The 12633-nt window shown below is 43.6% G+C and overlaps 1 protein-coding gene across 4 annotated transcripts; it reads left to right on the forward strand.

Moving 5' to 3' along the window:
* The first annotated feature begins 4093 nt into the window (after positions 1-4093).
* On the forward strand, positions 4094-8780 carry LOC101785502 (uncharacterized GPI-anchored protein At1g61900). Of its 4 annotated transcripts, none has more exons than XM_004983770.4 (8): positions 4094-4362; positions 5762-5906; positions 6498-7337; positions 7573-7818; positions 7918-7932; positions 8017-8157; positions 8286-8333; positions 8428-8780. In XM_004983770.4, the coding sequence occupies exons 2-8, from the start codon at positions 5873-5875 to the stop codon at positions 8493-8495; spliced, it is 1392 nt and encodes a 463-aa protein (XP_004983827.1). In that variant the 5' UTR covers positions 4094-4362; positions 5762-5872; the 3' UTR covers positions 8496-8780. The 4 variants fall into 4 exon arrangements, with proteins under 4 accessions (XP_004983827.1, XP_012698561.1, XP_004983826.1 ...); XM_012843107.3 differs by having other exon boundaries at positions 4096-4362; positions 5735-5906; positions 8425-8780; XM_004983769.4 differs by having other exon boundaries at positions 4096-4362; positions 5863-5906; positions 8425-8780.
* Positions 8781-12633: the final 3853 nt, after the last annotated feature.

Here is a 12633-nt window from a genome sequence, read left to right on the forward strand (position 1 = left end):
TGGTTTCTGTTTTGGGTTGGTAGCATGGTCGGCAATGGCATATTCTCCTTTTGGTCATCAGCCTAGTGGTTTGTGGCAGCAGATGTGTTATTCCCCTCCTTTCTTCATCGATGGGAGTGCCAATGCTCTTTGAACGAAACAATGTGTCATGTTTGGTTCGTGGTGCTCGCTTTTGCAGCTTCTCCGAGGTCTTAGGATGTCTTCGATCGGTGAATATCTGGAGTGCCTGGCTTTGAAGATAACAAGTAGAGCATTAATGGTTGTGTGCATAAAAACCTGTACCAGGGTGTTCCCTGCAATATGGCGGGGATGTAGTGTGCTTCATTTTAATACAATTTCCCTTTCACAACAAAGCAAGGATTTTGCAAATATTTTTTTGACGCTTAAGGATTTTGCAAATAGTAATATATTGTTATGTATTTTTTAAACTTTGTCTACTGTAATTTTTCTTTGGCCCCCCTATTACTGCACAAGTTGCATCTTCTCGAGTGATGGTACTGAACATCTAGTCGGCGCAGTTAGATAGACCTACACATGATAAATTTGGTGGGCGGATTAGGCTCCGTTGGAATTATTTCAAAGCTGGCCGCACTGTAAAGCTATCAGACGACTTTAGGGCGAGTCGTGGCGTTAAAATAAACAGAAACAGTTGTGCAACTTTGGCGTGCCTAAAACGTGAATACAAATCAAAATGCTTAGGCCATTCTCTTCATCCTCATTAAATAGAGTGACAAATCAGCATTTTTATGATGTGATAAGTAAGGAATAAAGAGAGAAGTGAAATAAGTTTCATCACCATTAAACCATGTATATAATGTTTCTTAGAAGTCTGGTATCTTGCATGTAACTTTGGAAACAACGAACAATGAAATTTTGCATTGTCTGGAGCTATTTCAACTATAAATTGCTCCAGGATAACGCCTGTGCATTCTTGAGAGTCTGGAACCTCTGTATTGCCGGCTAGTGAAGCCATCACGAACCGTACCTCATTAGATTCTTCACCATCATCGCTATCCGGTGCCCAGATCATTCCACAGATGAGGTAGTCGCCTCCTTCCATCCTCATGGATGCAACACTCTGCGCTACCTTCTCCCCTTCTCAATGTGGACGTGGTTCATAGGCGACCGAGAGAAGGACACGGTAGAGAAGATGAACTGTAAAGAAGAAAGAAAGAAAAGCTAACTGTGGTGCTATTAATCCTAGAAAGAAAGCTAACGTGGAAGGACGGAGTGGCTAGCCTAACGGGTGTATCTCGGCACGCAAACGGCTGTCGCGCGCGGCCAACACAATGTATTAACGTGAACGAGCGATGCGGAGCCCCAACCAATGCAGCGCATGACGCGTTAACGAGAACCTGGCTAGGAGAGAAAAATCGGCGACCTGAGCAAATACGAAGATCAAATCGGATTACTTTTCCCAAGCAAATATGTAGCTGATAAAGGAACGGAGTGAGTAAATGTTATTTGACTAAAATTAGATACCTAAATCGAGCTAGAGGGGACTCAAATCTGGGTGGTTAGACTGTACAATCACACCTACCACCCTAATCAGTTGAGTTAGGTGGTTAGAGTGTACGATCACACCTACCACCCTAATCAGGCTCACTTCCCAGTAAAACAACTGCACAAATTTTAAAGCAAAAGGTCAATTAATTTCGTGATGGGTTGCGTTTAGGCCCGGTCCTACCCATACCCTAATCTGGCCCAGTCCATGGCCGATCCAGGTTTGGCCCTTGTTTACTTCACCCCAACTCCCAACTTTGGCACTATGCAAAAAGAAGATTCCCCATCACATCAAACTTGCAGTACATGCATGGAGTACTAAATGTAGACGAAATCAAAAACTAATTGCACAGTTTTGTTGTACTTTGCGAGACGAATCTTTTAAGCCTAATTAGTCAATATTTAGATAATAATTCACAAATACAAACGAAACGCTACAGTGTCGCATTTATGGCAAAATGCCAATTTTATCACTTCCAAATTGGGAACTCCTTGTTTGGACCGATGCCCTGCGTCTCTTGTTTACTCCTTTTGTGCTTCTGCCAGACGGACGGACGGCGGCGGCGCCACCGAGCGTGATGCTCGTCCCCAGCTCCCCACGCCGTTGAGTCATCCCGGCCTGTGCCTCGCGGTTCGATCGCTGCCCCGATCTCCGGTTCACATTTCGCACGCACCCTGCATGCGACCAGCGCTGCATGCCTTACCCCGCCTCTTCCTCAAACGTAACCGGCTTCCTTGGCAGCGGAGGCGCATTTCTGCGAGTCCGAGGGAAGGCAGAGCTCCACAGCTTGGCAGAGGTATGCCAAGAAGAACAAGGCCGGCAAACGTAACCTCATCCATCCATTGCCTCATCCTGATGACTTTGTCGCCCTCCTGATTCATCCCGTGGGGTCCTTCCTCCTTCGTTGATTGATTTGATTTTGTGGTACTCTCTGAATTGGATGGGCAACTACAATCAAGGTAGCGCAATTATGAATTCTTGATAGTGGAACGAAGTGCTGTCTACATGTTCGCAGGCTATTTTTTCCCCCTATCGATGTGGTATCTGTTCTGTAGTAAAAATATTTCTTTATGTCTGAATAATCTTAATGCCAAATTGCCATATCAATTTGTGAGGCATCTATTCAAGGAGCATAATTGCAAGTAACTTTCCTGATACTTTGCAGTCATGTGCTAGTACCCTACGTCCCTACCTCTCAAATATTTGTCACTATTATGCTAAAAAAATATTTGTCACTATTAACTGCCGTTGGGCTATTGGCAAAGCACAATCGTTCCTGTGCTAACAAATCACCTTGATCTTTTTTCCCAGTCAATTTTCGGTTTAGCAATAAGTGGTGTGTTGATGTTGTTTTTTACATCTGCAGTGGAAGATATTGAGGAACAATTTCAGAGCCACAAACGAGGCCATAAAGAGAATGCATCATGGGAGCCGATGAGCGGATCACAGGGACAAACTTTTGCATTGTCTTTTGTGATGCCAGATGTATGCAAGTATGTCCCAGGCTGATTTTTGTTGCCCCTGTGCTGTAATGTTGCGCTTGATCACCTGTTGTTATTTTAGGTGGCCACATGGCAGAATGGTTTGGTTTTCTGCCGCCTGTGTGCTCTGTAGTGTACTTTGGACATCCAGATGACGTGATGTCATATCATGTAGCCTAGCTTAATGAATCAGTTGATGACATGGTGTTCCCAAGTCAGTTGGTGGTATCCCAGAACTGAAATTAGCCATGTGTGATCTCGTTTCTTGCTTCTTTACAAGGCTTATCATTTCTATCTGGGATTGTTATTTCTGTTTGGGACTGATGAGTGAGAATTGTGCCAGAATTACTCAGTTCTAAGGGCCTGTTTGGCAACCACCTATTAAAGTTTAACACCCGTCACATCGGATGTTTGGATGCTAATTAGGAGTATTAAATATAGGCTAATTATAAAACTAATTGCACAGATGGAGTATAATTCGCGAGACGAATCTATTAAGCCTAATTAGTCCATGATTTGACAATGTGGTGCTACAGTAACCATTTGCTAATGATGGATTAATTAGGCTTAATAGATTTATCTCGCGAATTAACACAGGGTTCTGCAATTAGTTTTATAATTAGCTCATGTTTAGTTCTCCTAATTAGCATCCGAACATCCGATGTGACACTGTTAAAATTTAACACCTCGTATCCAAACACCCCCTAAATCGTAATACTACAATTCCAATGCAATGATTTAAAATAAAATTACTGATGACTATGCCAACATGTGCGTTGGACAGGATACATTTTAAAGTGTATGGATTTCATAGTATCTGTTTTCCATCACAGATGATCAGTCATATTAAAAAAACTAAACATATGCTTGTTCTCTCTGCTTGGCTAATGAAATGGTGCGTTTTGTATCTCATCCTGACCAGCTCTTTTTTCCCAGAAGCATGATTATAGTCACAGTAGATCACTCAATGCAATGCTGAAAAGTGCGAGACCGTTAAAGGGAATGTCCGAATCGAACTTCAACTGCGAGTAGAAAAATTAGCATCCCTTTGCCCGAAATTTGGTCGAGGCGGCGAGCAAAACGTTCACAGCACAGGGAATTGGGCTCGTCCCGGTGCGGGTGCCCCTCTGTCCCTTAGCTGCAGCCACACACACACACACCTGCTGCTCCTTTCCCCATCCAGAGCCAGCACATCTCGCCGCCGCCACCTGCTTCGCGAGCTCGTCCCCTCTCACCGCCCGGCCCCGCCCTCCCCACGGCGGATCCCCCACAGGCCGCTCCTCGGTCTGCGGCAGCCGCCGCAGCGCTGCTGCCCTCTCTCGCTCCAGGGGAGCTGAGATCCGCCCCCGACGCGGATTGGTTCCGTTTTTCTCGCTGGTAAGCAGTAATCCTAGCTTGTTTGTATGGTTCTCTTGCTTTAGGAGCTGGTTCGTCCTCAGTCAGACAAAGTATTTCGTTGCTCGGCGCTCCATTCAGCTAGTTGGGAGTTATTGTGGTGCTGCTGCAAGGTAGTGCCCGTGGCTCAGTTAGGTTCTTCTTCAGATTGCGAGATGCCAGGATCGACACTGGTTGCTACCGTAGGGCTCCTTGGCACCCAATTAAGGCGGAGATGTAGTGTATTTTTCCAATTTTTGGGGGGTTTAAACTGAAACCCCATGCTGACACGGGCGGTTTTGGGCAACAGTGTTGAATGGAACACTTGCTTCTCAGTTCTGCATAGAGTAGGCTTTGTTTAACCAGCAGGAAACTTTTATTTTTATTTGTTTCTGGCACAATGTCTACACGAGGGATGTCAATGCCACTTAACATTGCCTCCATTTGCTAGTTCTTTCTTGCTCAAATGCAAATGAGGTCCTATCTTAGTAGAATAGTTGTAATTCCAGCTAGAGATGACTTCTGCAGATGATTCAATGTCTTGTGAGAGATTCCAAATGCAACCTGTACATTGGTGTTTTCTAGTGTGTTAACAAGAGACAGCATTGTTCTTCAATACCGGCATTAGTGAATGCCACTTCCTCCTCGCACATCCCCTTCTTTTTCCTTAGTACCAGTGACTCTCCTATGCAAACCGCCATCTCTGCCCCTTTCCTTTGCTGAACCCTCTTGCACCTGCGCCCATTGGTGCCTGCTCTAATGCCATTAGCTTCACAGCTGCCTGTTTTGTTTCCACTAGCCTTTTTCACCATTGCTAGCTGTGCTTCCTGACTCCCCACTGTTGCTGTCGGCCCACTGAAACTACCACTGTCTTCTTACCTTCCTGTGGCCAGCGGTGCCACTGTCACCACCACTTTCCAGTTTCCACTACATGTCACCCCTGTCCCTGGCCTTCTCTAACCCTGCCACTGCCTGTGAATCCTCCATCATAATCCTAATAGTAAATCGTGATTATTTTACACATTTGGCAGGTGTTCAATGTTTAACTATCTATCAAGCTTTCATTTGATAGCAAAAGCCTACATTTCTTAAAGACTGGATGTCTAAGGATAAAATTATAACAGTGTGGCAGATACATAAGATGTCCTTTTTGTCTGTATTTAATATTTTGGATAATATGGATAGTATCAGAGCTTTTAGTTCACATTCAATGTATCTGTAGAAATTAGAAAACCCATTTCTATGTTGCGGTGCTTATCTCGAAATATATGATTGGACACTTAAATTATGTTCACTAAAATGTTGTTCTCACCTGTAGTTCTTGAGATTCATCTTCCCACTTGTGGATTAGCATTGATTTTACTTATATCTCTAGGTTGTTTTGTTGCCTTCTCTGGTGCAGTGTTACTCTCTCTCTCTGGCGATCCCTCGTGTGGGGTTCTTAAACTTTTGATTGAACTGTGGACTGTACGCATTACCTCATGCATGCACTTACTTCTTCAGGCTAAAAGAAATGGAGAGTTCCAGCTCTGGTTCTTGTGTCCAAGGTGAGTACTTTTACCCATTATGTTGTTTGGAGATGCTGTTTGCACACATATAAATGTAGACGTTAAATTTGTGAGGTTCACAGAGATAAGTTCAGTTGTGTTAACAGTACAATTTGGATTTCTGCTTGAATCTATTGATGCTATCACTAGTTTAGGTTCCTTTTTTATACTAAACATGTGATTTTATTGTCGCCTTGTGATTAGCTGTTTCTTGATATTGACATTAATTTGGAATGCATTTATGTTCTGTTCATAATTTGAACTGATTTTCACAATGATACATTTAAATGAAGTTTGTGGTTTTGCGCTGCTATCAGAACCACTTCAACATGCAGCAAGTTAGGAGTTACTGAAGCTGGTATAATAACTTGATGTTATAGATAGTGATATTCCTATAATTGAATCGATATAATCATGGGCATAGCAAATAACTCCTTTCAGGGGAGGAAACGAGTTACAATTTGTTGGATTAATGGAAATACTAGATGTGCTAGGTATTACGTGCTCTTCCTAGCAAATCCATCGTGCATTTGATGATTGCTATGATTACTGTCTTTGATATGTTATTCTAAAAAGAACATCGCATTGCAGGTACAGTGTATCATTGGATTGTGCTGTTCGCGGTTTGGCTTTGTGGCAGCCAGCATGTTCTGTCTCAGAAAACTACACTTGAACCAAAAGACAAATTCCTTCTGTCCGATCCGCCTATCGGTCTCTTTGATCCAATTGAGATTTCACCATCTGTTCTTCCACACAACCCCAACCCGGTCGAGCCACTGTCACCTATGTATCCCAATTACACATCCTATGATCCAGTCTTGACTGGGAAATGCCATGTAAATTTCTCTGCACTCTCCTATACTATCGACAAGACAGCATCTGATTGCTCCATTCCTTTAGCACCACTAGTTGCTGATGTTATATGTTGCCCCCAAGTCAATAGCTTGATGAACATTTTTCAAGCTGCATACGGTAGTGGAAATGATACTCTAGCTCTTAACCAGGCTTCAGCAAATGCTTGCTTCTCTGATATCATGAGCATACTTGCAAGCAAAGGGGCAAATACCAACATCCCTGAGTTATGTACTCTGAGGCCATCAAATCTTACTGATGCTGCTTGTCCTGTGAAGGATATCGCCTCATTTGAGAAAATAGTGAACGTCAGTAAACTCATAGACGCATGTAGCAGTGTTGACCCACTGAAAGAGTGCTGTAGGCCTGTCTGCCAACCTGCTATAGCTGAAGCAGCTATTCACATATCCTCAGGTGGGGCAAACATGTTTGGAAGTTCTAGCATACCTGGGAGCGTTGCTGGGATTGATGTTGTTAGTGACTGTAAAGGGGTAGTTCACTCATGGTTATCTATGAAGCTTTCATCGGAAGAGGCGAACAGTGCTTTCAGAGTATTATCTGGTTGCAAGGTGAACAAAGGTATGTGGTATCACATTCTTTTGTTTGACTTCGGTTGAACTGCGCATGGGTATTTGGGACCTTGGGTTGCTTGGACCGGAATATCACCATGTTTGCTGTTAATTAAATTATAAGTAGCTGCTATTTTTGTCAATTTCTCTGGTGTCATGACTACTATGTGTTCAGTGCTGTCAGTTCCACCATTATCATGCATGGCACTAAGTGAATTGGCTGAATCTTGTACTGAATGATGTAGTTTGTCCACTGGAGTTTGACGAACCATCTTCAGTCGTTAAGGCATGTGCAAAGGCATCTTCGTCAACGCCCTCATGCTGTGCAGCATTGCACTCTTACATTGGAACTAGGCAGAAGCAAATATTTGTCACAAATCTGCAAGCAATTAACTGTGCGACGATGTTTGGATCAATGCTACAGAAAGCTGGTGTAGTGGAGGATATTTATGGGCTTTGTGATATTGACTTGAAAGATTTCAGCCTGCAAGGTATGCATTGAATCCATAAGAATTTATCTTAAATGTTTGTTCATTTTGGAACTCATTATAACTCTGCGTACTTTCCATGGCACCACTTAATTGGAGCAGCTTTTGGACAGCAAGGTCAGTGTCAAATCAATCGTCTTTATCTGGTTTGATCCAGGGACTTCTGTAGTTCTGTGCTAATTCCAATGTTCACTATTGTAGGATGTCTACTTCGGAGCTTACCTACAGATATTGAGTTTGACAACACTACTGGCATTAGCTTTACATGTGATTTGAGTGACAATATTGCGGCACCATGGCCCTCCTCGTCTTCTGTCCAATCCTTGTCACTTTGTGCTCCTGGTAAGCAGTGGCGACTGGTGAAGCTCTTATTTGGGTCACAGAAGTATTGTACCGCACCTTTTCAAATCCGCCATATGGTTTTCCTCCTTTCTCGCTTAATCACATTGGCATTTCACTTTTGGTTTCAGAAATGTCATTGCCTGCATTGCCTGTCTCACCAAAATCCGGAAGCTCAGGTACTTAATTTACATTTGCTGCCGAGACACTATTTAAGTGTCTTGCATCCCTTATCAGCAAAACTGAAACTAGATCCCTTCTTCATGACAGTAGGTACTTCAAGAACCGGGATCGGTGTTTTGCTGCCACTTGTGTTCCTCACCACGACCATCTCCATCTGAGAACCGCCTCGTCTAGTGAGCCAGGAGCTTCTTACCCCCGTCGTATTTTTCCACTCTGTGCAGGCCCGCGTGTAAATTGAATTGTATTACGTTCTTGTAAATGAGCCTTCCCCTTCCTGTCCCTTTTTGGTCCAGTGGATAGAATTGTCATGTCTTAGAGAGGACTGTTGTACCATTTTGGGTCTGAACTCTGGTAGAAACTAAGCTAGTTCTGGATGTGAGCCTCACCGGAGATGTCGATTGAATGGCGAGTAAACAATCAGGCCTACTTATCTATTATCTTAATACAATAGCGTTAAAAGAAGCCACCATGTTCGCCGAGAGGGTCTAAAAATTCCCACATTAATCTAAAAAGAGAAGAATATACGCCGCTGGATTTTATGAAGATCTAACGGTCTATATTAGATTAAAGAGTCCTGAGTTAAATTCGGGTAATCTTTGTCAAGATTCTTAGGGTGTCCATGTTCCATATATGGGACAAGATCATGTAGTCCTATTCCTTATGTCACATACGTGAGATATGGATTCATCCGATGCAAAATTGAAAGCAAACTAAGGATAAAAAACTCCACCTGATACCAGCACTTTTTTTGAAAGGAAATGAAAGAATAAAATATTATCACTATATCATAACTTTTGCCAACAAGATGAAACAAGAGCAATCTCATCGACACCACATCTACAGTTGACCATCCAAACATTATTCTTGCCGACGACGGCCACAAAAAAAAAGGGTGAAGGTGCTAATCGAAGAATTACAATGTCCACTAGAAAATTCAACCGAAAAACATTATGTACAAGGAGATATTAATCAATTGAAAAAATATATGCTCTACATATATAGATAGACTGTTTGACATAGCCATCTTCTGAATGTCATCTCAAACACATATAATATATCAGATGTTAAATAGTTATCTTCGTGCAAGTGCATATATTCGGATACAATACTACCAAAATATAATACATGCAACAGTGCAATGTCTATTATTTGTAAAATTTTGAATTCCTAAAATATGACATGACAGTCTACGCAGTGGCGGAGCTCGCCGAAAATTTTAGCTGGGGCGGAATTTACCTCAACTTTGAACGCTGCAAATGCTATTGAATAATGCTAGTCCGTAGTTCACTTGTTTAGTTCGTACTATTAATTGGAGGCACTTAGCTCGCTGGCCATGGCAGCCATGCTGTCGCCTAAAAACTAGCTACTCTAAGCTTTTTAACAATAAAATATAGATAGTATTATTTCATGTTCTAATTTAACCAAATGTCCTACAAGGTAAACTAGCTCATTGGCCCGTTTCCGTTCGTATGAGCACCACCAATGCACCACAAGATCATGAAAATACATGAATAATCCCATAAGCATGTACTTATGTGCCGGTAGTTTGCTAGGTAAGAATCGTTCCAGTAAAACGCCCTGCGTCATATCTGAATGCTACAAGTATGCACAAAAGAGCTGACCGTTTGGCAGCTGTGCTGTTGGAAAACTGGACTGTCTCCTTGGGCCACACCACCTACCTAATGTCTGATGGGCTATTATGATTCGAGCTGGCCCGTATCTGTTCGTCTTCTCCAATCGGTCACAACTCACAATACCCTGACGTCCAGACACCGCCGCAAGCTTCAGTTCCAACCATTAGATCGCACTAGGGAGGCGGAGGGTTCTTTGCGCCGCCGCGGGTAGGTGGGGCAGCTGCCCCACCCTGCTATGGGGAGCTCCGCCTATGAGTTTACGGTTCAGACTAATAATAGTAGTATTAAATAGCAACATCGATAGGTTTAGATGTATACTTTAAGTTCAACATCATAATCAAAACGCCTTGCATTAATTTAATTAAACCCAGTTGGATCCATTAGTGCTAATAGTTTCTAACTATTAGCTAGCCACCAATTAGTAGGTGTTGTTTTGATCAAGACCCTATTTGGATCTAGAGACAACTTTAGTCAGCTAAAAATTACTCCCTGATGATCCAAATAGGGGTTAAAGTTGTGCTAAAATTAGTCAACATTCAACTAAATTTTAGTTCATCAGCCCTCCAAACTCAGCTAATGGGAGCCAATTTTAGAGAAAGCAAAAAACCAAATATCCTCCCACTAAAATCTTATCATTTATTCTCCCACACCCTAGGGGTAGAATAGACTTTTGTCAATAAATGGACTAAATGTTAGCTCTAGTTTCAAACATGACTGGGCTAAATATTAGATGTATAAACTCTAGTCTAGGCTAAACTTTAATTTTAGTCCATCCAAACATAATCTAGTAATAAGAAGTTGGATATTTGCTAATTTGATACACCGACTATTAGCACCTGTTAGCATGTTCTAACCAACTAAAGGTCTATAATGAATGCAAATTTTTGCTTTATTCTAAGTCGAATTATTTTAAATTTGACAAAATTAATAGAGAAGAGAATCAATAGAATTACATTCATTTTGGATGGTGGGAGTACTAAAAAGGATTGTTAATAGTTAGCAGGTCTATTAACAATCCTATTTAGATCTACATATGCTAATTTTATATGCTAACTATTTGAACTTATAGATACAAATATCGTCTTTTATGGTTCACTAAACGAAAAATTGCAAAAATTATATTTGCACGTAAGTGATTGTTTTTTCAAAACACAGTACAAGAGTATACATTCACTTACACACACTCATTCATGTGAATTCATACGCATAATCCTACCACTACGAACATCTCCCAGATTGAGATTGAGGCTGCAAATAATCTTGAGACTAACAAAAAAACCACTACAGACGTATCGTTATCGACGGAAACGTCACCTACCACCATAACACCATTAATTTCTAGAATAAATCCAAAACAACATGAGTACCCATGTTGAGGCCCTGTTTGTTTCCCACCTCCTAAAATTTTAGCTCCTAAAATAATTTAGTCGATTTTTAGTCCATGGTCTAAAGCATGTTTGGTTCCACCTCCTAAAACTAACTAAAAGCAATAAATGTTATGGCAAAATGATCATACTACCCTCCCGCTCCTTCTTTGCCCACATCTCCCCTCCTCCCGCTTCCCTGCACACACGCATCCTCCTCCCACCGGCACCCCTCCCTCTTGCTGCCCCCACCGGCAGCGGCCGGCGCCCTCCTCCCGCCGGCGCCGCCCCCTCCCCTTCTCCCGCCGGCGCCCCTCCCCTCTCTCCTTCCCCCGGCTGCCGGCCCCTACCCAGCCGTCGCGGCCCTCCCCTCCTCTTCTTCCGCCGGCCACCGCCCCCTCCCCTCCTCCCATTGGCGCCGCCCTCTCCCCTTGAATCCCGACCGCCCTGCCCCTCCCCTCCTCTTCTTCCCCGGCACCGCCGCCCCCCTCCCAGTCCTCTCTCGCCCGGATCCGGCGGCGGCGGAGATCCGGCGGGGGAGTGCCCGGCCGGCCCATGCGGCGGCGCAAGGGAGCGGGGGCGGCAGGGGTGGGGTTGCCATGCGGCGGCGGCGGCGGGCGGCGGGAAGGACGCCGCCGGCGGGGGCCGGGCGGGGAGGGACGCTGGCGGCGGGCGGAATGGCAGCGAGGGCCTGGGCAGGAGGGAGGGTGAGAGAGAGGGGGGGCAATAAATGAGGACAGTGGGGGTCCAGGATGGGTTTTAGGAGGTTTTAGGAGGGGGTGGAGCTCCTAAAAAATTGAAGCCTCCTAAAAGTTTTTAGTCACTTTTAGTCATAGTGTTTGACTCTTTAGTTCCTTTTTAGTCACTTTTAGGAGCTAAAATTTTAGAAGGGTGGAAACAAATAGAACATGAGTCAAGAAACCGAATCTATTCTACCACCGGGAATTGGACCCGATCAGTTGAACTACAACCAGTTCGTTGTTGTAAGTGGAGTCAACCCTAGATTGAACAACAGCTACAAGGTGCCCTTTGTGGCACGATGGCCTATCCGATGCTGCAGCAAACCCCCATCAGCAGCAGGGGAAGCCACCGCACGACTCGGATAGCATGATCTAGCATAAGGGAGAGCAGACTAGCTATCGACAGACTAGAGCTTTAGCTCGGATTCCTTCCAACAGGCCCCGTTTTCTTCCACTGACTTATTTTTAGCACCCGTCACATCAAATGTTTAGATACTAATTAGGAGTATTAAACGTAGACTATTTACAAAACCCATCCATAAGACGAATCTAAACGCG

The sequence above is a fragment of the Setaria italica genome, chromosome IX (genome assembly GCF_000263155.2).
Source record: "Setaria italica strain Yugu1 chromosome IX, Setaria_italica_v2.0, whole genome shotgun sequence".
NCBI classification, from domain to species: domain Eukaryota; kingdom Viridiplantae; phylum Streptophyta; class Magnoliopsida; order Poales; family Poaceae; genus Setaria; species Setaria italica.

What these genes read in the sequence shown, in the direction of transcription:
- LOC101785502 (XM_012843107.3), top strand. Translation starts at nt 5,873, where the DNA reads ATGGAGAGTTCCAGCTCTGGTTCTTGTGTCCAAG. An exon ending in CTCTGGTTCTTGTGTCCAAG is followed by an intron (nt 5,907 to 6,497) that starts GTGAGTACTTTT and finishes ATCGCATTGCAG; the next exon opens with GTACAGTGTATCATTGGATT. An exon ending in ACCAAAATCCGGAAGCTCAG is followed by an intron (nt 8,334 to 8,424) that starts GTACTTAATTTA and finishes TCTTCATGACAG; the next exon opens with TAGGTACTTCAAGAACCGGG.